General features: G+C 27.7%; 1 protein-coding gene across 14 annotated transcripts; it reads left to right on the plus strand.

Moving 5' to 3' along the window:
- Window positions 1–2236: 2236 nt before the first annotated feature.
- On the plus strand, window positions 2237–20614 carry LOC111277500 (putative disease resistance protein At4g27220). Of its 14 annotated transcripts, XM_089763922.1 has the most exons (10): window positions 2237–2409; window positions 2522–2585; window positions 2674–2802; window positions 5362–5433; window positions 5570–5665; window positions 5771–8635; window positions 10205–10708; window positions 14574–15053; window positions 18149–18985; window positions 19497–20614. In XM_089763922.1, exons 6-10 carry the CDS (start codon window positions 5855–5857, stop codon window positions 19566–19568), a joined length of 4674 nt encoding a protein of 1557 aa, XP_089620048.1. In that variant the 5' UTR covers window positions 2237–2409; window positions 2522–2585; window positions 2674–2802; window positions 5362–5433; window positions 5570–5665; window positions 5771–5854; the 3' UTR covers window positions 19569–20614. The 14 variants fall into 14 exon arrangements, with proteins under 14 accessions (XP_089620048.1, XP_089620047.1, XP_089620046.1 ...); XM_089763921.1 differs by having other exon boundaries at window positions 2237–2585; XM_089763920.1 differs by lacking the exon at window positions 5362–5433.
- Window positions 20615–24054: the final 3440 nt, after the last annotated feature.

The following is a 24054-nucleotide window of genomic DNA, read 5'->3' on the forward strand; positions in this document are numbered from 1 at the left end:
CTTCCTTTTGGTTCTATGCTCGTTCAGTCGTTTCGTTTGGCATCAGTTTTCTCGAAGTGTTGATCAATTTTATTTTTTTTTCAGGTAAGCCTTGTATAAACTCACTTGAGCTGTTCTAGTATTTGATTATTCTGTTCAAATATATTATTTTTAAACTATTTTTAGCCATTGAATTTATATTTACATGAAAATTTAAGTTAAAATAATATATTATATGTTTGAATTTATATTTAATATATTATTACTGTATAATATTTTACATTATCAATAAATTATATAATAATATTATTAAAAATTAATTTTAAATATGTATTTTAAGATAAAGTGTATTTATTTTTAATTTTAAAATTAATTTATTATAAAATATCATTATATGTTAATTAAAAATAATAATGTGTTAAATATAAACTTTATATTTATTCTTATCTTTCATTATATTCATAGCTATTACATCTTATAAATACATTAATTTCTCAATAATTTCTTAAAAAAATAGCAAGACTAGTTGATAAATAAATTTTCATTTAAGATCTGATTTCTTCAGATTTTTTTGTCCAAATTTCACGTAAAACTTTTACTAATTGGCATTAATTCATAAAACAAAAATAAATAGTAAAATTTACTAACAAAAGTATAAAATATTTTATGTATCTTATACCCCGATAAAAAATTAGAAAGGTAAAACATTAAAGAGGTGGGCAGCTGTGAAGTAGCCGTCATTTCGAAATTATAAGTAACGTACGTCACCATGTGCGTCTGCATGACCTCCTTTGTATTATTAATACGCTTTGCTCTAACGTCTCCGTAATATTAATGCCGTCCTGTGCAATAAAGGAAAAGTGATACCTATGACTAGGCACATACGAAAGTCTTTGAATCTAATAACTTTGATCTTATCTTGCATTCGTGGAATCATACGTGTAATAGAGGATAAGTCATGCTACATCTCTTGTCTCTGTATTGCGACTTGTTAAAGTGTCTCTTGTATATTTTTATACTTTTATATTTATGAAATTAATTAAACTTATCAACGCTATAGTTTGTATACTTTTAAATATGAAAGCCTCAATTCGAAAGTTGAATGAATATGAGGGGTTAAATAAATCAAGTTCTCAATGAAAATTAGAATATATAAATAGTTAAAATGAAATATCTAATCATTATATAAATTACATGTAATTACGTATTGAAAAATATTGTTGTACATTAACTCTAACGTACATATTATATCTGAATAATGCTATTTTAATCATTAATACACGGAGGTAGAGGACCACAAAAGTTTGCTCATCTGTCCCACTCCTAACTTACTCGAAGAGGAAAAGAACGTAGATATCAAAGTCTTCTGTTGCCCGACAAGGACATCGATCGTCTGAAAAACACAGGTTTTCGGAAAAAAAAAAAAACTCAGGTTTATTTAGTTGAAATATAATTTACGTTGGACTTAGTAAAAAGAAATAAGACAGAAAGAAAAGAAAGAAAAAGCATTCAAATCTGGAATTTTTTTGGTGAAAAAATTAACTTAATTATAGTTATGTAGTCAACAATGAGATGTATTAATCAAAATTAAAATAATATTATTATAATTAAATTAAATATAATTAGTTTTGAAAAAAGCTAATAGGGACAAGTGATTTTTAATTTAATAATTTAAGATTAAATTAATTAAATTATGTCAATTATGTTATTTTATTTTTATTAATAAAATCAAATTTATTAATTTAAAAAAATCTAACAGGTGAAATTTAATTATATTATTTTAAAATCAACCAAATAATAAAATAATTTAAATCAAATTATCTTTTACACTTTAATTTCTCTTATTGAAAACAAATTAAATAACATCATAAGATAAAATATTTATATACTAAAATATTAAATTAAAAACTTTGATAACTTATAAATTAAAATAATCTTTTTTTGCCATTTATCCAAAAACAAACCTAATTCACGTAATTTAGTTTTATATTTAAATTTTTTATATTTTAAATAAATTTTCGGTAATTTGATGAATCCATCGTTAAAAAGGGATTTAAAGACTTTTAGCAATAGAGATAAAATAAAATTCTAATACAAAAGGGAGACTTTAAGGACCTAAAGACTTTTACAACAGAAATTTTACATCGAAAAAATTTGTCACTAGCTGTGATGTAGCTGTCATTTGGAAACCATGAAACCGCTGTCTGCATAACCTGCTTTCTAGTATAAATAGGTTCTGCTCTTGCCATGCTCTTTTACATTGTCATCTTTAAATCTTCATATTGGTTAGTTTGTTTAATTTTCACACTTACTCGAGACCAGAATTTACAACTATAACTTCCTTTTGGTTCTATGCTCGTTCAGTCGTTTCGTTTGGCATCAGTTTTCTCAAAGTGTTGGTCATGTTTTTTTTCTTTTTTTTTTTTTCAGGTAAGCCTTGTATAAACTCACTTGAACTGTTCTAGTAATTGATTATTCCGTTCAAATTATTATTATTATTGGTTCTAAATATTGCCGTTGTTTTTGTTGTCTCTTTTGTCAGTAAGGCTCTGTTCTTAAGGATTTGCTTCCGTTAGTATTTTTGGTCATAACCACTGTTATTTGTAGTAAGTGTAGAAATAAATATATCTTTTAAATCTTTATATATAGCACTAACTACTAAGCAGTATTAATTTGTTTCCATTCTTCTTTCAGATCAGAATTTAGAACTTTTCCCTTTTGATTCTCAGCTTGTTCGGCATCAGTTTTTTTTTTTTCACAAGTTGGGCTTGGAAGAAAATCCCAGCTGATCCATGTTTTTCCTTTGATACTCTTGAGGAGGAGGTACGGTTTTTAAACTCAGTTCCGTCGTTTTCATCTTTTACTATAATTAATTATATTCTGTTGTGATTTTATTGTTGTCTCTTTTTCCAGTGAGTGTTCTGTTTTTAAGGTGTTGCTTCCATCCTCAGTTTTTTTATAGTTTATTCTGCTTCACTATTTTTTTAAAAAGAGAAAAAATGAAGGCTCTTAGTTCTATTGTTGGATCCATTCTTTGCTCTCTTGCTGTCAAAGCGGCCATATGGTTTTTCTAATTAAAAGCTTATTAAATATCTTCTTATCAAGAGCTTCTTCTCAAATATTTTATTACATAACATTTTTTTTTAAATACCAAAGACAAACTTTTTCTCAAAGAATAAAAGGGTATATATACTAAAAGATTCTCTACAAACAACAAAATTTTCTTCCTATATTTAACAAAGTTTTATTAATGTTCCCATATTTATGAATGAAAACAGATACAATTTTCAACAAAAAGTAATTTATCAAGCAAGAAAAAGAAAGTGGTCTAAATACAAAAATTAATTAAATTTGTCAACGTTATAGTTTGTATACTTTTATATATGAAAGCCTCTAACTCAAAAGTTGAATGAAAATGGGAGGTTAAATAAACCAAGTTCTCAGTGAAAATTAGAATATGCAAATAGTTAACGTGAAATATCTAATCATTATAGAAACTACAGGTAATTACTTATAAAAAAACGTTACTGTGCACTAGCTCTAACGTACATATTGGATCTGAATAATGCTATTGTTGCGAAATTTTAATCATTAATACACGAAGGTAAAGGACTACATAAGTTTGCTCCCGTGTCTCATACCCGTCTTTCCTGGGAGCAAAAAAAAAAACATAGAGATCCAAGCCTTCGGTGACCGACAAGGACATTGATTGTACGTTAAAATTAGTCAAAAAAAAAAAAAAAAAGAGGACAACAAACAAAGATAAGATAAGAAAGAAAAAGCATTCATACCTGGAACTTTTTTGGAAAGAACTTAGTTATAGTTTTGTAGTCAACAATGAGATGCTTTAATCATTATTAAAAGAATATTATTATAATTAAAAAACATATAGTTAGTTTACTAAAAAGTAAATAGGGATAAGTGATTTCTAATATAATAATTCAAGATTAAATTAATCTAATTATATTATTTTATTTTAATAATTGAATCAAATTTATTAATTTAAAAATTTTGACAGGGGAAATTTAATTCAATTATTTTTAAATCAACCAAATAATAAAATAATTTAAATCAAATTATATTTTAAACTTTAATTTCTCTTATTTAAAACAAATTAAATAATATCACAAAACAAAATATTTAAATATTAAAATATTAAATTAAAAACTTTGATAATTTATAAATTAAAATAATTTAATTTTCTATTTATAAAAAAAAAAAAAAAAGAAATGACCTGTTTCGTATAATTTTATTTTTATATTTAAAGTTTTTGTATTTTGGATAGACGATCAGTTAATGTGATGAATCCATCTCTAAAAATGGATATAAGGACTTTTATCGATAGAGATTAAAATAAAAAAATCCTAATACAAAGGGGGGATTTTAGATATTTTAAGATTTTTACGACAGGATTTTTACATCTAAAAAATTTCGTCACTAAAAAATAGTTCTCATGAAAAATTAAACAACAAAAAATTTTCAAGGATAATAGAATATGCGACGATAATTCAATAAATTCAATCATAATTAGCACATATTCGAAAATCTTTTTCATTTTCATTGATAAAAAGTCTTCTTTTCATGACTTAAAAATTATCATACTTATTGTAGTGTTATATATATTTACATGAAAGATAATTAATTTAAATTTTATACAATTAATTTACTTATTAAAGATTTAGATGGAATTTCTTAAAATGATTTTTGTGAAATTTTTTTATTAAAAATGATTTAATAATGACTAAATTAAAAATCAAAATTAGTAGTTGAAAAGACTTGTTATATAGATTTAATATATAAATTTTTTAAAAAATTAATAAAATTTGATGTATTTTTAAATAGATATTTTTAATAAAAATTTTGACAAATTTTTTGCCATGAAATAAATACTTATCAATTGAATTATAAATAATGTTTTTAATAATGTTTTACGTATAATTGATCTTTTCCTTGAACTTATTAATATATTGATTTTGATTTTATATTTTAATTTTTATTAAATCATGTTTAATAAAAAAATTTTACGAATTCCACAGATTTTATATAAGTCTTTTCTATTCTACGTATCTTAAATCCCAATAAAGAAAATTTAAAAAGTTGAAAAATTAACGAGATGTGCGGCTGTGATGTAGCTGTCATTTGGAAGCCATGAAACGCTGTCTGCATAACCTGTTTTCTATTATTAATGCGTTCTGCACTTTCCATGCTCGTTTACCTTGTCATCTTTAAATCTTCATATTAGTTAGTTTGTTTAATTTTCACACTTGTTGGAGACCAGAATTTACAACTTTAACTTCCTTTTGGTTCTATGCTCGATCACTCGTTTCGTTTGGCATCAGTTTTCTCAAATATTGCTGTTGTTTTTGTTGTTTTTTTTGCCAGTGAGGCTCTGTTCTTAAGAGATTTGCTTGCTGTTAGTATTTTCGGTCATAACCACTGTTATTTGTAAGACTAGTAAGTGTAGAAATAATATATCTTTTAAATCTTTATGAATGGTACCAAGTAGTATTCATTTGTTTCCAACTTTCTTGCTCTTCTGTTTCCACGTTACTTCCTGATCAGAATTTATAACTTTTCTCTTGATTCTCAGCTTCTTCGGCATCAGTTTTTTTTTTTTTTCTTTTTGAAGTTCGGCTTGGAAGAAACTCCCAGCTGATCGATGTCTTTCTTTTGACTTAAGGAGGAGGTACGGTTTTTAAACTCACTTCCATTGGTTTCATCTTTTATTATAATTAATTATACTCCATTATGAATTTTTATCTCTTGTTGTCATTGTTGTCTCTTTTGCCAGTGAGTGTTCTGTTTCTAAGGAGTTGCTTCATCACCAGACATTCACTTCGATTTTCCACCATTAATTTGCGTATTCCATTAAAATATGGAATCCATTGTTTGTGACGCTGCTAATAAAGTTGTGGAATACACGTTTGGTGTCATCAAACGTGGGTTTGTGTACGTAATATATGTTGACAGCAAAGTCCAGAATCTCAAGGAGAAAGTTCAAGACCTGATGCATGCCCGAGAGAGAGTGCAGCATGATGTTGATAGGGCCCTAAGGAATGCGGAAGAGATTGAAAAGGATGTCCTGAAATGGATGGCCAACGTCGATGAGAAATTAGCTGAAGCGGGTGGGGACAAGTTGAAGGAGGATGAAGAGAAAGCCAAGAAGAAGTGTTTCATTGGGTTGTGTCCTAATTTCAAGTCTCGTTACCAGCTTAGCAAGAAAGCAGAGGAAGAGGCGCAGGCTATTATTCAACTCCTGGGAGAAGGCAAATTCGAAAAAGTTTCGTATTCTGTTGCTCCAGAGGGGATAGTAATCAAAGGTTACAAGGCCTTCGAATCAAGAACAAGTGCCATGGAGGGGATTATGGAGGCCTTAAGGGAATCAAGTGTCCGAATAGTTGGAGTACACGGGATGGCTGGTGTAGGCAAGACCACCTTTGCAAAAAAAGTTGCAAGTAAAGTCAGGGAAGAACGCTTATTTGACGAAGTGGCGATGGCAATGGTTTCACACAATCCAGTCATAAGACAAATTCAAGGAGAAATTGCTGAGATGTTGGGCCTCAAATTTGATGTTGAGACTGATAGTGGAAGAGCAATGCAGTTACGGCAGCGATTGAAGAATGGCAAGAGGATCCTCATAATTTTAGATGACCTCTGGCAGAAACTCGATCTTGAAGCTGTCGGGATCTCATTTGATAATGAGGCCGCTCAAAAATCTTCTACTGCTGGATGCAAAATATTGCTGACTTCCAGAGGCCTCGATGTGCTCCGCCTTATGGATGCTGAGAGGAGTTTCAAAGTCAAAATCTTATCTCAAGAAGAATCAATGATTCTGTTTGCAAATATAGTTGGTGAAGCCGTTGGAAAATCTGATGATCATCAACGTATAGCGGATGAATTGGTGAAAAAATGCGCAGGGCTGCCAGTTGCTATTTTAGCAATTGCAAATACATTGAAAGCAAAGGAACTCTATTTTTGGGAGGATGCCTTGCGGCAGCTGCAAAGATCAATTCCATCAAACATAAAAGGGATGCAAGACGATGTATATTCCACTATAGAGTTGAGTTACAGATGGTTGAGCAATGAGGAAGAGCAATCTGTGTTCCTGCTTTGCGGCCTGCATCCTCAAGGTTTTGATATTCTTGTCTCTGATTTGCTACAGTATAGTATTGGTTTGAATTTGTTGGAAGGCATCAACACTGTGGAAGAAGCAAGGAAAAGAATTGATGTACTGGTTCATGAGCTCAAAGCTTCTAGCTTGCTACTGGAGGGAAAAGGTGACAAATGGGTGAAGATGCATGATCTCATTCGTGATGTTTCCCTTTCAATCGCCTCTAAAGATAAGCGGATGTTGGTCATAGAGGACGAAAGTCGTATGAAAGAACTATTGAAGAAGGGAAAACTCAATGACTGCACTGCTATTTCATTGCCATACAGTAATATTCATGAGCTTTGTGGTGTGGAATGCTCGAAACTGGAGCTACTCATGTTGCTGAATCAAGATTCTTCTTTCCAAATCTCAGACACTTTTTTTGAAGGCATGAATGAGCTGAAGGTGCTAAATGTGACTGGTATGAGTTTTCCATCTCTACCTTCATCTTTTCTTTCATTAACAAACCTTCAAACTTTGCGTTTGTATCAATGCAACTTGTCTGAGATAGCCATCATAAGGAATCTAAAGAAGTTAGATATCCTTAGCTTTCAGGATTCTAGAATTGAGCAATTGCCAGTAGAGATAGCAGAATTGACCCAACTGAAGGTATTAGATTTGAGTGAATGTTCCAGGCTTAAAGTGATCCCAGCAAACGTCATATCAAAGTTGTCTAGATTAGAAGAGCTTTATGTTAGCAAGAGCTTCGGTCAATGGAATGTTGAAGGAAATGCACAACTTCCAGAGTTGAACTTGTCTTGTTTGTCTGCCTTGCATGTATATATTCCTGATGCCCAAATTATGCCAAAAGACTTGTTCTCTGTGAAGTTGGGAAGATACAAGATTGCCATAGGAAATTTTGATTGGGATTTTTTTGAGTGTGAAGCTTCAAAAGCATTGCAACTTAAATTAGATACTGGTATTCATTTAGAAGAAGGGATTAAAATGTTGGTAGAGAAAACTGAGGAGTTACGTATAAAGGAATTCAAAGGGGCCCAGAATGTGCTCTATGAGTTAGATAGGGAAGGTTTTCCACATTTGAAGCATCTCAGAGTTGATAATTCCTCAGACATGAAATGTATTATTAAGTCCATGGGGTCGGCTCCACATAAAGCATTTCCTGTTTTAGAGTCATTGGAGCTTGGAGAGCTAACTGTTTTGGAGAAGATATGTGATGGTCAACTCAAAACAGAATCATTTAGCAGACTAAAAACCGTAGTAGTTGCAGGGTGTGATAGATTGAAGTATCTTTTCTCAGTCTCCATGGCAAACAATCTCTACCAACTTCAAGAAATTCGCGTAAGGGAGTGCGAGAACATGAAAGAGATAGTTGTAGAGGAGGAGGGAAGGGAAGACAATGTTGTAGAGTTTCGTCAGTTGCGCTCTTTGAAACTGGAAGATTTGCCAGAATTGAAAAGCTTTTATTCCATGGAGGAAACGCCTTCCTTAATAGGACAAGGAGGAAGTGTATCAAGCACAAATATGGTTCCACTTTTCAACGGAAAGGTAATTCATTTACTGATTTCTGAGTAATTAGTTTGTTATTTGGTAAAACTGTGGTATTGTTTATAGCTGTTTTCTTGAATATTGGCTTTCATAAATTCTAAAGGTTGGAAAGAATGAGTAGCACAATACAGTCTTCACCTAAATTCCCCTTTCAAAATTTGTGTTGTGAATACTTGATTCCCCACACTTTTTTTATCATTTATTCAAGATTTGTTTCTTTAAATAAAATCGTGTGTTCTTGATACAAAACGTTTTTGGATTTCCTTTCATATGATGCATCATAAATTTGTTATATTTGTCAATCAAATCTTAATTATTTTAATAACAATATCTTATGATGAGTGTTTAAAGTTTCACTCTCGTGTTCGTGCGAATCAAGAATGCTCCCCATTCAAATATATTTTTATTAAATATTAAATATTAAAATAATATTTTTATATTTTTTGTTATAATATAATTTATTAGTTTAAAATTTTTCATTTTTCATAAAAATAGGTATTCTAAAATTAAAGCTAAACTAAAAATTTTAAAATCTTTTTGAAAATATCGCATATCATTTTAAAAACAAAAAAACTATTTTATATTAAAAATATTATTTTAATAATAAATCATAATAGAAAATATTATTTTCTATTAAAAACGTCAAATATCTTTTTTATTTTCTCTTTTCTAATATATTTAATAAAAAAGAAAAAAAAGGGAAAAATAGAAAAATAAGAATAATTACAGAAAAAATTGATTTTTTACATTTCATATATGTGTTATAATATATTATAATTTAAAATAATTCTTTATTATGATATTATTATCAATAAAAAACTAATTTTAATAGAAAATAATTTTTTTAAAAAATTAAAATTTAGTTTAAAATTTGAAAATCCATTTGAAAAAACCTTCTATGTCATTTTAAAAACTCAGATAGAAATTTTTACATCGATTCAAAAAATTAATTAAAATTTTTTATATCATTTTGTTATATTAAGTAAAAATTTCATATCATTTTTAAAAGAAAATTATTAATCTATTCAAAAATTTATTTTTTATAAAAACATCTATTAAATATATTTTTATTAAAATTTTACATTTATATAAAATAAAAAATATTATATTCAATAATTGCTTCTCTTTGCTAGATTAGAGGTAGTAAGGTCGTTTTGATTGTCCAATTTTTAATTGTTTATAATTAATATAAAATTTTAATAATTAGATTCGAAATATTTTTTATAAGAAAATAATTATGAATAAATTAATAGATCAATTTTTTAAAATGATTTGGAAAATTATATATTAGATTAACAGCTAAATTGAAGCAAAATATAAATATAATTTTAATTATTTCTTGTATTTTTATATATACTTTTAGAGAAAGTAGAGTTGTATTGAAATAGTGGATAGTAATTGCATTTCTTAATTTGTGTGGATTTCATATAATTTTTCAAAATCAGTCACCACTATTACATTTTTTATGAATTCATTTTAATTTTTGAATAATAATAATTAGGGGAATTATTAATAATATATCAAACATGTATATATATATATATATATATATATGATTATTTTTTGCAGGTTGTGTTCCCTGCCATAAAGGAGTTGGTATTACGATCATTGAGTAGTATTGGAAAACTATGGGATGATCAGTTTCCAGCTGCTGTAATGTCTTTTGGTTTTCAAAATTTATCAAGTTTGGAAGTGGAGAGCTGTCATAAATTGAAGTATGCATTTCCTTCCTCAAAGGTTAAAAGCTTTGTGCAACTGAAAACACTTGTTGTAAGAAAGTGTGAGGATATGGAAGAGGTAATAGCAGTCGGTGCAGAAAAAGAAAGGAATAACATTATGGAGTTTCCTAAACTTGACTCCTTACAGCTCGCCAATCTTCCCAATCTCAAAAGATTTTGCGGTGGAATTAATCCAATTGAATTCACCATTCTAAGGGAACTAAAGATATGGAGATGTCCTCTTCCTAGCACATTCTATTGTGATTCTAGTACAAGTGTTGGAAAGGACAGCAGCAGCATCTCAATGGATCACAACCTCCAAGTTGATGTATCACATTGTCTATTCAATGATAAGGTAATTTTTTATTTTTTTATTTTTTGAACATCCTTCTGCATATAGTTCTCGATTAATTCCTCTATTTATAATTCTAATATTGAAATTAATTTTTCGCTTAATTTCTAAGATTCAGTTGATTACCCATATATCTTTTACTCATATATATATATTCAAAAGTAAATTAATTTAAGTACTTATCCTAATTTTAGTTGTTAGACACTTAGACTTTTGAATCAGTAATAGCAATTCTTTTATCAGACACTGACAAAAGCATGGGCCATGCTATTATTTTACCGATCCTAATTTCTAAAGGATCCTTTTTATTGGAATTTAAAAAAAGTTTTAGTTTTTTTTTTTTTTGCCAAATTTTATCTGTAGTTGATAAATTGTGAAATTTTCATAAGGAAGTTGATAGTTTTAAAATGTAATTATTTAATTAAATGTGTGTATAAATATATATAATAATAATATAAGAAAATATTACAAATTTAAACAATGTTTTGACATATAAATATTTATTGTATGTATATAAATGAGGTTAACAAATAAACTTATAAAAAAAATTTTGATACGAAATGTAAACTCGTTGCAAGACTAGTGAAGTAACAATGGCTAGAATATCTCTACTTTTTTTTTTCACTATTTTTTGTTATTTTCTTAATGTATTTTATAATTCTTCATTAATTAATTAATTCTCTCTCTAGTTTTTAGCTCAAAACATTATAAATTTTATTGTCTTCCAATTAATGGGGACATTCCAACATTTTAAAATTAGAACTTTACAATTAAAAGTCTTAATTATTTGAATATTGAAGAAATATGAAATTTATGAGATAAAGGAAAAGTCTTTCTTTGAAAAAAAAAAAAAGAATCTTAAATGTAGTGGACATTTACATGTATGAAAAATATTTAAAAATTTTTAGTTTCTCAACTTCTCTTTTACTAATATTTGTTGACAGGTGTTTAAATATAAAATTTGAAGTACAAATAATTTAATTTTTGTAATATTAATTTATAAATTATTCAATACAATTAATTTTTGGTACAAAGATTGCAGTTATGAGATATAAAAAAATTGTGTTAAAATTTAAATTTTAAATATAAAAAATGTTATTTTTAAAAAATAATTACATATATCATTTAAAATAAAATTTGAAGTTTAATACAATTAAATTTAAATAATGCTATAAAAACCCAAAAGAAAGTTATACGATACTTTATGAAATAGGCATGAATAGTAAATTTTCCTTTTAAAAAAAAGATAAGTGATTACCCTTTGCAATCTTTATGATCATTCTCTCGTTTTTCTTTATTTTTTTTTTATAGTTCTAAGTTCTAACAACCAATAATAGGTTGCTTTACTAGAAAGAAATATCAATCTTAACATAAAAATAAAGAAAATTATATTGAGAACTAAAATATTCATTATTAAAAAAGCATAATTGAATTATATAACATTACAATATTTTTGGGCAATTTAACTATTAAACTATCCATTAAGACATTTTTGGCTATTGCTGATGGAGCTAGAACTAGCGGCGGTAACGCTGACCACGGAGGAGTGGGAAAAAAGCAAAAAAATATAGATTGTTTTCAAATTTGGAACAAAAAATTTTCAAAATCCCTTTATCTCGACATTAAAAAAATTATTAAAAATTTCTTTACCTAATAAAAAAAAAAGCTAAGCCTAACTCAAATTTATTACCAAAAAAATCAAATCAGAAATAAAAAAAAAAAAAACCATCACCAAACCTAAGCCACCATTAACACTGTAAGAAATGCCAGAATAAAAAACCAACCCAACAAAAAATTACAAAAAATAAAAGCAAAAAATGCAGAAAACAAAAAAAAAAAAGGATTTAATTAAGGTTTCAGTTTAAGCCATTTTGAAAGGGTTTGGGCGTTCAAAAGGATAGAAAGAAGAGGAAGAGAATGAAGACAGTTCGACAGGCTAAAAGGGTGACAATGATAACTTAGAGTTCCATTTTTAGGGTTTCGTTATGAAGTTTTTTGAGGGGATTTTGAAGGAGGATGGTAGAAGAAGGATGGAAAAAGTGATCTAAGATGGTTTCAGAGTTTAAAAAAGACAGAATGAGGGATTTCTGTAGAAAAAAACCGAGCTTTAGGATTGTAGATCTATGTTTTTTTGGGTATTTTGGAAAAAATAACTACATAATTGGAAACAGAGAACTAACAGGAGTGGATAGATTTTTTTTTTTTTTGGGAAATTGACGTTAGAAATGGTATGCAATGGCGTAACAGAGGAATGGGCATCGAAACCTAGGTTTTGTGGCTATCTATTTTCTGACGATAGGAGAGAGGCGGCAAAAACTAGAGAGAGAATGGGAATTAAGCGAATGAAGAAGTCAAACTATTGTTAAAATAAAAAGGTACATACTTTCGGTGATAATTAGTTGATAACAATATTTTAAGTAAAAGATGTTATATATGGCCCCATACGTGATTTTCTCGGTGATGGCTTGGTATAATAACAAATTATCAAAGTAAATGGTAATTTTATGGACAATTACTTAATCATGTCATTGAAATAAAAGTAATAACGTTAATCAGGTTTTCAATTTAAAAAAATATAATTGATAATTTAATTATGATTTATAAGGTAACAAGTGAAGTTAATATAATTTTAGTTTTTAAATGTATAATTTTAATGTACTAAAAATTTTGTTTTAATAAAATTTTTAATCTAAAAGTATGCAATTTGACGATTGTGAGTTAACTTGCTAGGTTGACCAAATTTGAAAATTTAAAAATTTGAAATTTTTTCTCCTTTATAAGTAAATTATGTATTTTTTACAATTATAATTATGGAATTGAGGACTATGCCAAAAAATCTTTTATTAACTATCTGTAATTTTTTACTAATAATTATACTCAAAATTCTTGTCAATTCCTTTTATAGCTATTTTTATATAAGATAGCTTTAAAGCCTTTTAACTTTTATAGCTTTTTTGATAATTTTTATATGTTTTTTTTTATAATCTTTGTTTGTACAATCAATTAATTTCAAGTAACATACAGAATTAGTTTACTCAATCTTTGGAACTTATTTTTATCATGCACATTGATCTAAAAAATAGTAACCTATGTATACACGTAACTGTCATATAATTTTAGTAGCATTGTACATTCTTTTTAATTATATACGTTAGCTCAAGTAACGTTTAAGAAATTTTAGAGTAAATTTTATTAGGGTTTTTACATTTTGAGTATAATTCAATGTAAATTTATTAGTTTGAAAAATAAACTAACTTATCTCAAAACTTTCAGTTTCTAGGACAAATAAATTTTTCTTTTAGTCGTCCCTTAGTTATTTCATCAAAATCTTTATTTAAAGATTATTTTACTCCTGAAAAGTTTATATCTTCAAACACTCACATGAGGTAATATTTTAGAATAATAAATTATTTTTATTTTTTCTCAATATATCAAAACTATTATTAATTAAAAAAATTTTTTTTAGATGCAACATATTAAAACAAAACTTACATTTATAAGTATGTTAATATAAAAATATATAAATCTAAATCAAAACATTTAGATTTGAGAGATAATTTTGTAATTACATAAATTCTATTAAAAGAGTTATTAAATATGAGATGTGTTGTCCATTTTTTAAATAAATAGACTTGTGTTGAATTATTTTAATAATTAATGACTTTAATATTAATAAGGAAATAAAAATTAGTTAGTATTTTTAATTTAATAATAATGATTAATTAAGGACAAGACATTTACATGTGGGAAGAAATTGTAAAAATTTCACAATTTCTTAACATTTCCTTTCCCTTGATTGGATTATGTTTTCCAATGTTATATTTAGTTACTAATGTAACATTCAAATGAATTATGTATTTATATGTAGGTGGCACTTCCTATGCTACAGAGGTTGTCTATTTCTTTCATGAAAAACTTGGAAAGGCTATGGCCTAACCAACTTGCTGAACAATCCTTTCCCAAACTAAGTTACTTTTATTTGCGAAATTGTGATAAGCTAGTGAATGTTTTTCCTTCGAGTATGTTGACAAGATTTGAAAGGCTTCAGGAACTAGTCATAATGTATTGTGAATTAGTGGAAGAAATATTTGAACCCCAACAAGCAGATGGTAGTACTGCAACTGCTCCATTTGAATTTCCACGGTTGACGTCCTTGGCACTCTTAAGATTGCCAAGACTAAAGAGTTTCTATCATAAAATGTATGCTCCAAATTGTCCATCATTGAAAAAGATGGAGGTGTGTGAATGTGACAAAGTGGAGATATTGTTTGGTTTTCAAGAAACAGATAGAGCAAAGAGTGAACATGAATTAGTCCCAATTCAACAGTCCCTAATTTCGGTGAATAAGGTATGTTTTTAATTATTAAATTATGATAAAATTTTGTTTCTAATTACTTCATGAATTCTTTTTCTTTCTTTTCAAAGATGATAGATTAATTTTGTTTTACTAAAAAGGAACAAAACTTTGAATTATAACAAAAAGCTAATTAACCTATTAAAATTATAATAAAAGAAAAAAGTTATATATATCATCTATATATATAATATTATAAAAAAGTTAAAATAAAACATTATTTTTTTTAATTCTGTACAATAAATATTATTTTCAAAAGATAAGGACTTAAACATAATATAATACAATTTTTCAAAACATAAAAATTGTAATATTATTTTCAAAAGATAAGGACTTAAATTGTAAGTTTATGAACAATTAGTTAATCATGTCATTGAAATAAAAGTAATAATCTTAATCAAGTTTCAATCTAAAAGAATGTAACTGATAATTTAATTATGATTTATAAGGTAACAAGCGAAGTTAATATAATTTTAATTTTTAAATGTGTAATTTTAATGTACTAACAATTTTGTTTTAATAAAGGTTTTAATCTAGAAGCGTGCAATTTGAAGATTTAATTGTGAGTTAACTTGCTAGGTTGACCTAATTTAAAAACTTGAAAATTAAAAAAAAAATTTCTTTTATAAATAAATTATGTAATATTTACAATTATAATTATGGAATTAAGGACTATGCCAATAAATCATTTATTAACTATCTCTAATTTTTTACTAACAATTTTACTCAAAATTCTTGTCAATTCCTCTTGATTTTTATAGGTCTTTTTATATAAGATAGCTTTAAAGCCTTTTAACTTTTATAGTGTTTTTGATAATTTTTATGTATATTTTTTATAATCTTTGTTTGCACAATCAATTAATATCAAGTAACATACATTATTATTTTACCCAATCCTTAGAGCTTATTTTTATCATGCACATTGATCTAAAAAACAGTAACCTATGTATACATGTAAGTGTCATCTAATTTTAGCAGCATTGAACATCCCTTTTAGTTATATATGTTACCTCAAGTAACATTTAAGAATATATTAGGGTTAATTTTATTAGGACCTTTCCGTTTTGAGCATAATTTAACGTAAGTTTATTAGCTTAAAATATATAACTTATCTAAAACTTTTCAATTTTTTAGGACAAATAAGTTTTTCTTTGAGTCATCCCTTAATTATTTCGTCAAAAACTTTATTTAAAGACTATTTTACTCTTGAAATTTTAATATCCTTAAACACTCACATGGAGCAATATTTTATAATAATAAATTATTTTTATATTTTTCTCAAAATATATCAAAACTATTATTAATCAAAAAAGATTTTTTAGATGCAACATATTAAAACAAAACTTACATTTATAAGTATGTTAATATACAAATATATAAATCTAAATCAAAACATTTAGATTTGAGAGATAATTTTGTAATTACATAAATTCTATTAAAAGAGTTATTAAATATGAGATGTGTTGTCCATTTTTTAAATAAATAGACTTGTGTTGAATTATTTTAATAATTAATGACTTTAATATTAATAAGGAAATAAAAATTAGTTAGTATTTTTAATTTAATAATAATGATTAATTAAGGATAAGACATTTACATGTGGGAAGAAATTGTAAAAATTTCACAATTTCTTAACATTTCCTTTCCCTTGATTGGATTATGTTTTCCAATGCTATATTTACTAATGTAACATTCAAATGAATTATGTATTTATATATAGGTGACACTTCCTATGCTACAGAGGTTGTCTATTTCTTCCATGAAAAACTTGGAAAGGCTATGGCTTAACCAACTTGCTGAACGATCCTTTTCCGAACTAAGTTACTTTGAATTGAAAGATTGTGTTAAGCTAGTGAATGTTTTTCCTTCGAGTATGTTGACAAGACTTGAAAGGCTTGAGGAACTAATCATAAGGGATTGTGAATTAGTGGAAGAAATATTTGAACCCCAACAAGCAGATGGTAGTACTGCAACTGCTACATTTGAATTTTCCACGGCTGACGTCCTTGGAACTCATAAGATTGCCAAGACTGAAGAGTTTCTCTCATAAAATGTATGCTAAAAAGTGGCCATCATTGAAATGGATATGGGTGCATGAATGTCACAAAGTGGAGATATTGTTTGGTTTTCAAGAAACAGATGGAGCAAAGAGTGGACATGAATTAGTCTCAATTCAACAGTCTCTATTTTAGGTGAATATGGTATGTTTTTAATTATCAAATTATGATAAAGTTTTGTTCATGAATTCTTTTTCTTTCTTTTCAAAGATGATAGATTAATTTTGTTTTACTAAAAAGGAACATCTTTTTAATCTCTTAAATATTTATTTACACCTAGATAGCATTTAGGGTCGATGAATTAACTTTCTTAACATAAATTATGTAACAGAACTTTGAATTATAACAAAAAGCTAATTAACCTATTAAAATTATGATAAAGAAAAAAAGATATATATGTATATTATCTATATATATAATATTATAAAAAAAGTTAAAATAAAGCATTTTTTTTTAATTCGGTACAATACATATTATTTGCAAAAGATAGGGACTTAAGTGTAATATAATACAATTTTTCGAAATGTAAATTTTCACTTGAACAGTAAAAACTCTAATTTCATAAAAATTCAGGTATATCAAAAGTTAGCATATAATAATATATAAAAGTGATAATAATAATTTATTGTACCGCATAATAATTAAGAAAAAAAATTGCTTTAAATAAAAGTAAAAAATAAACTAATCGAAGTACAATCTCCTTATTCAAGTACACTTAAATAAAAGTATCAAAAAAAATTTTCTCAAATAAGGAGGATGAAAATATATTTTGAGTTCAGATTAACTTATATATTTTTTTATTTTTATACAAAAATTAAATTTATAATTAATTTAATTTAAATAATATTTTTATTTTAATTATTTTAATTTAAAAATATAAAATAAAACTTACATTAATATAAATGAATCTCTCCTATTATATTTTATGTATAAATTAATTTTTCTGTTGATATTCTACCGGCTTGCAATTGTAGTTGATTTTGAACAATGCAAACCATCTTCTGTCTCTTTAACACATTGTGAATTGTGCAGTTTACGTTCCCAGCTCTACAACAACTTACTTTGGGATGGAATGATGGGATGAAGGAGATATGGCATTGCTCTGCCCAACAACAACAACTACTTGCATCCCACTACTTCTCCAAACTAAAAGTTGTCACACTTTGTGGCTTTCCTGAACAATTAGCCATATTCCCATCTTACTTGCTCCAGTTATTATCCTTTCCCAATCTTGAAACGCTTGAAATAAGGGAAGCTTACTTTAAAGAGATATTCCCAAGTGACGGAGTTGGTGAGGAAAAGCCTGCATCTGCATGGGTGCTACTCTCTCGGTTAACTGAATTAAGGCTGAATTATCTTCCTGAATTGATGCATCTATGGAAGGAAACGGAAAGGTGTCCCAAATTAAAATATAATTTAGTTCCATCCTCAGTATCTTTCCAAAATCTGGTGACTCTTGAAGTTGCAAGTTGTAATGGAATCATAAAATTAGTTGCACATTCCACAGCCAAAAGCCTAGTGCAGCTCAAAGAAATGAAGATATGGTCGTGCGAGAATATAGAAGAAATAATAGAAGGTAGTGGGGATGATGAAGATGAAGTAAAGGATGAAATCAGTTTCCCCCAACTCAACCTTTTGGAACTTATTGGGCTATCAAAGCTAGAAAGCTTCTGCTCATCAGGGAATTATACCTTTGGATTCCCATCCTTGGTAACTGTAATTCTGGAAAATTGCCCAAAGATGAAGATGTTCTCTCAAGGAGACTCAAACACACCATTGTTGGACAAAGTGTGGCTAGAGCAATGGGAAAATGAAGAACGTTGGGAAGGCAACCTTAATAGAACCGTACAACAACTGTTCAAAGAAAGGGTATGTTTTCCCAAATTTCCTTATTAGTAAGTATTTTTCAAAATTTCGGTTTATCATCTTTGGAGTTGGATTTTACATTTTGACTACTGACTATTACTTTCTTCAACCAAAACCAAACAGTTGGAATGAGAAGAACGATTTTTGAGGGCTAAACTTAAAACGTCATTTGTTAATTGGGTATTTAAAATTTAGTGGGTTAATCAATGTACGTGGAACAGCAAGAGTACAGTGCAGAGATAATTGTATTTCTACATCCAGGAGGATGCTGTTATTATTTAGAGTTTATAGATTTGTTCATTAATTTGTCACAGAATTGTTGGTGCCAGTGATCCTCACAATACTGTAAATAAAAATTAATTATTTTTTCGCCATTTCACAAAAATTACTGCTGTGGACAATAAAATTCTATGGCGGAAGAAGATGAAGAATCCTGCGATATATCATCTATATATATATATATATATATATATATATAATGGAGTCAGAATTCTAATATTAGATGTTGATGCAGAATTCTGTTGTAGAGAAAATGCAGAATTACATAGAAGATCAAGACAATCCTTCAACTTCTAACACCCAATGACCCAAGTAAGCCAAATTTCATTCTATGAATCTTCAGACACCATTCATAAATATGTACCTTTTGTTTCTATTAACTCAAATGGTCCACCTTTTCTTCATTACTTGAGTAGGTGTTTGATGCCTCCTAACAAGTTCATGATATACTGTAGAAGAAATGGTTGTAAAATTTATCTTCATTTGAAATCAGATGGCTTTGATTTCATTCATTATGATATTGATTCTTCAAAGTGTAACAAAAGTAAATTTTCTATGCTTCTTGTTTTCACCTTTTTTAACATTGTTTTTTATCCAGTCAACGGAGTAAAAAACTCTAAAGAGGATCACCTAATCCTTCGACTGCCAAGAAACAAAGTGAAAATTCTTTTTATGCATCTTGAGAAAGTATAGTTTTTGTCCATCTAATGCAACTGGTTTTTATGTCCTTTGAAGGTGCTTTCTTCACCACAAATTCAGAAATGCAAGGGGTTCTAATTCCTATTTCCTTAAACATTATATGTTCCATTTGATCAACCTGTAAATGGTCACGACTTCTTTCTTTAGGCTTTCATGTTTCCATGGTAACTAATTATAGCTTGCCATAAATTAATTTGATTAAACTTTGGAGTGATAGCATATGTACTAGGTACTTCTCTATTTTTAATGATTTGGGCAACCTATTTTATGTTGAAACATGAAAGAAAACTCAGTTCAGATTTATTCATTTGAACAAATGGAAGCCTTTTTGTAGACCTGAATTGGTGAAGTTGTTTGATTACAGGTGATTTTGCTACATACCCAATACCTAATAATTTTGGTGGATGGTTGTCACAGTGTGCACTGTGCCTACAACAACTCGTGGAGGGCGGCTTATCCATCCTGTTTAGAACATGTTCCATTCTACAAAAAAACTTGTGTTGTGATATTTGGTATCCACATCATATACATGAAAACTAGAGCAGGGGAGAAAGGGGAGGAGCATCAGTGCTCTCACATTCCACACACAGACAAACACAAAACTACTGTATATCTCAATAAATTATATCTAAAAGATATTGACGCTTAAGAGAATATGAGAAGCTTACGTCAAATGTTGATCAATCTCTAGCTGGTAAGAAACATTAATTTTCCCAATCCCAGTGCAATTCAGACAGTTGAGTATGACTTCAATGCGACCAAGCTCCTCTAGTGTCCCGCCCTTTTCTTTACATACAGAACTGCCATAGGATCACTCCAAAGGAAAATATTTTAGCTTAACTGTGCTAAAATCACAGAGCAGTTGCAGTTGTGAAGTCAATTCTTATTCTATGATGCAAATCTTACATGCAATAAAAGACCTGAATTATAAGGTTTTCTGTGATGCACAACATTTTCTGTATATACCTATTATGTTGAGATATTGAACATCAAATTGGTATAATAGGTATGCAGTTCATGTCATAAAATTCCAAAATTTGTAATCAGAAAATGATAATAGGCACTTGAACACATGATAAAGAAAAGAGCATATCAAGAATCTAACTTTTGATGTGATGTCATGATCATGAACTTTGAAGCAAGCTGATATAGATAACTGCAATGTACTTTGAATCTCAATAAAGGACAAATTTGTTTAAATCTTGTCCAATTTAGGCTAGTTTTATTTTGTTTGTTTCTTAAGAAATCTTCTGTGAAATTTGGACAGAAAACAAAGAAAAACCCAAAATACTTTGTTGAGAATTTGAGGGATAGTTTAACATTTTTAACAATACCAAGTTGCTCAATCCAAATTTAAATTCAAAATATTCAAATTGGAATGATATTGAATCGACACAAAATTCAATTAACTTGTTTTTAAAATTCAACAATTAGTACTTAAAACGATATAAATCATATAATTCAAAATTAAATAATTCAAGTTTCAAAATCAAAAAAATCAAATTTAAAACTAAATTTCTTCTAAATAAAATTAACTTCAAAGTAACTCGATTCAAATTTAGTCATACTTGCTTAATTGACATCTTTTGCAAATTAAAGTATTTCTATAATCGAAAAAAGATATGTATGACTTGTCACAGACAAAAGTGATTGGATTCTATGAGTTTATCTTGAATTTACGGAATCATATATAAAACATTATCTTTATTTTTTAACTTTAGAAGTGATTGGAAAGATACTCCACTACTTAAAAAGTAGTAAATATGTTCATTATATTTTAAGGTGATTGATATACATTTAAATAAAATTAATCTTGCTGACTCTGGGAATTTCTGGTGACCTTATGTTATTGGTGATACTGTTCAAAATCATGATTTGATATTTCATGATGCACAAGTTTAGTAATGTTGGAAACAAGTCATTGAAGAAAAATATTTTTTATCATGGTAATTTAAGGGCTCATATATGAATCATTTGGTTTTTTTCCCTCTATGATCCGAGATTGAAATAATTTTTTATCGTCATTGTAATAGTCCCCCACTGTGAATAGTGATTAAAGAATTTCAACGGTCAAGGCGGTGGATGGCACAGGGAAACTAGGTGGGCTTTGGATCAAAGTAAAAAGCCATTCTACAGGTCTTTGGATCAACTTCAGTATTCTTGGATTTTTTTTTTTAATTAATGTTAATCGTCTACAAATCAAAAGAAATGTTCTCAATTTTCTCCTATTAGTGGAGCTAAGATTTTAGCTAAAATTCTTAATAGAATGCAAAAATATGAAAAATTTTATTAATTAACCTACAAATTTGATTTTCTTTAATACAAATCAAGCTTGGTCAGAGAATTTTATCGTTAAAATGTAAGTCTATCTCAAAATTATGAAACCATTTAAATGAATTTGAGAACCATATTAAAATTAAGAAATAATTTAATTGAGTTGATAAAAAATATTAAGCGATCCTTAAAGGCAGCATGGCTTAATAATTCAAGGAACAAATAAACAAATTAAGATATTAATGTTCCAAAAGCAAGTTTAGCTTCTCAAGATAAAATAAAAAAAAAAAAAGTACTTACGAACAAATTTTGATCTCTCAAGATAAAAATCAAGAAAATATAAGTATCTATATTGATATTTAAATTTTTTATTGAATTTGATTTACCTAACACCAAATTCAATTAGAAAAATTACCCCCCAAAAAAATTATGTAATAATAAAAAAATAGTAAGTGTATGTTAGTCTTTTAATTTTTAAATTATATTTTTTAAAAAATTGTTTACTTCTTAAAAAAACCTACATATACTGTTCATTAAAAAAGTATCCTTTTTTTTTTCTCTCTCAAAACATTTTTTCACATTTTTCCCTCCACCCACAAAATGGGTTTACATATTTCTAGTTATTCATAAATTAAATAAAATCTTATTATTATAAATAGTAATTGAAAAATATTTAAAAGAAAAAATATTAATTTAAAAATATAAATAATAAAAATTATTTTTAAAGTGCTTTAATAATGCAAAATAGTAAATTGTTGAAGCAAATTAAAAAAAAAAAAAACAATATAGAGTAGGATATTTCATCTGAATTAATAATTCGTGAGAATTAAATAGAAGATATTGCCATGTTGATCAGTTGATAATTTCTTGAACTTTGACAATGTGATATATTGGGGAGTCAGATTCTTGCACGTTTAACTTCGCTTTTTTTTTTTTAAATTTGTTTAGAGCTTGTTCACTCAATTGTTAATGAAAAATAAAACACAGAGCAAAGTTACTAACTTGGTGACAGAAAAAAAAGCTTGCTCAAGAAAGGTTTCTTTTTTTTTTTTAATTATTATTATTATTTTTTTTTACAAATTAAGACCGAATAATAAATTTTTCACGTGTAAAGAAAAAATCATTCATCTGAAACAAAACAAAAAAGGAAAAGGACTGAAACCTAGCCCTGGGGAACACAATTATGTGAGCAGGTTAATAATGGATTGCTTTTCAAAAAGCTCCCAAATGCTTTCGTAAAGTTAAAGTCAATTGGAATCAAAACTTATCTTCAAGGACAATAATTTCCATCAACCTTATCTTCGGAGTATTTCATGAATGACACGTTAGGAAATCAGAAAATCTAAGGGACTATTGCCTGGCCCAGCCTCAAAGCTTCTTGTATGAGATGGAGAAGTTCATGGCCAGCCCCAAAGCTTTTAGGCATGTGAACTGTGAACTAATTTTGAGGCATGGCAAAACAATTACTCATGATCAGCTTAAATGAGAAAAATGAAAAGTCTAGCAGTAGGTAACAGCTGAGGAAGGCAATGATCGTAAAAATTGATGAAAGCTTGGCAGGGATACCATGTGTTTTAGGGACCCAAAGTAACATGTAATTTGTCTCACCAAAAAGAATGTTCCAACATATCATTTTGCCGTTTGCAAATGTAAAAGTTCAAGCATTGAATCATGGCAATGCTTGAAGATCTGGCTACTTTTGTCTGATCTACCTTACAATGAAAGATAATTCTAGATGCCACCATTCTTCGTAGGTGATTCTTGTTTCCATGGGACACCTGCTACTATGTTTTACTCCAAAAAGTGTAGATATTCACAAA

Source organism: Durio zibethinus, chromosome 7, assembly GCF_047325235.1.
Source record: "Durio zibethinus cultivar Kanyao isolate XHJ-2024 chromosome 7, ASM4732523v1, whole genome shotgun sequence".
Taxonomy (NCBI): domain Eukaryota; kingdom Viridiplantae; phylum Streptophyta; class Magnoliopsida; order Malvales; family Malvaceae; genus Durio; species Durio zibethinus.

Coding starts and splice junctions, on each gene's coding strand:
- LOC111277500 (XM_089763917.1), top strand. CDS start 5,855: ATGGAATCCATTGTTTGTGACGCTGCTAATAAAGTTGTGGAATACACG. Junction 15,054..18,148: donor CCCTAATTTCGGTGAATAAG/GTATGTTTTTAA, acceptor TGAATTGTGCAG/TTTACGTTCCCAGCTCTACA. Junction 18,986..19,496: donor AACAACTGTTCAAAGAAAGG/GTATGTTTTCCC, acceptor ATGTTGATGCAG/AATTCTGTTGTAGAGAAAAT.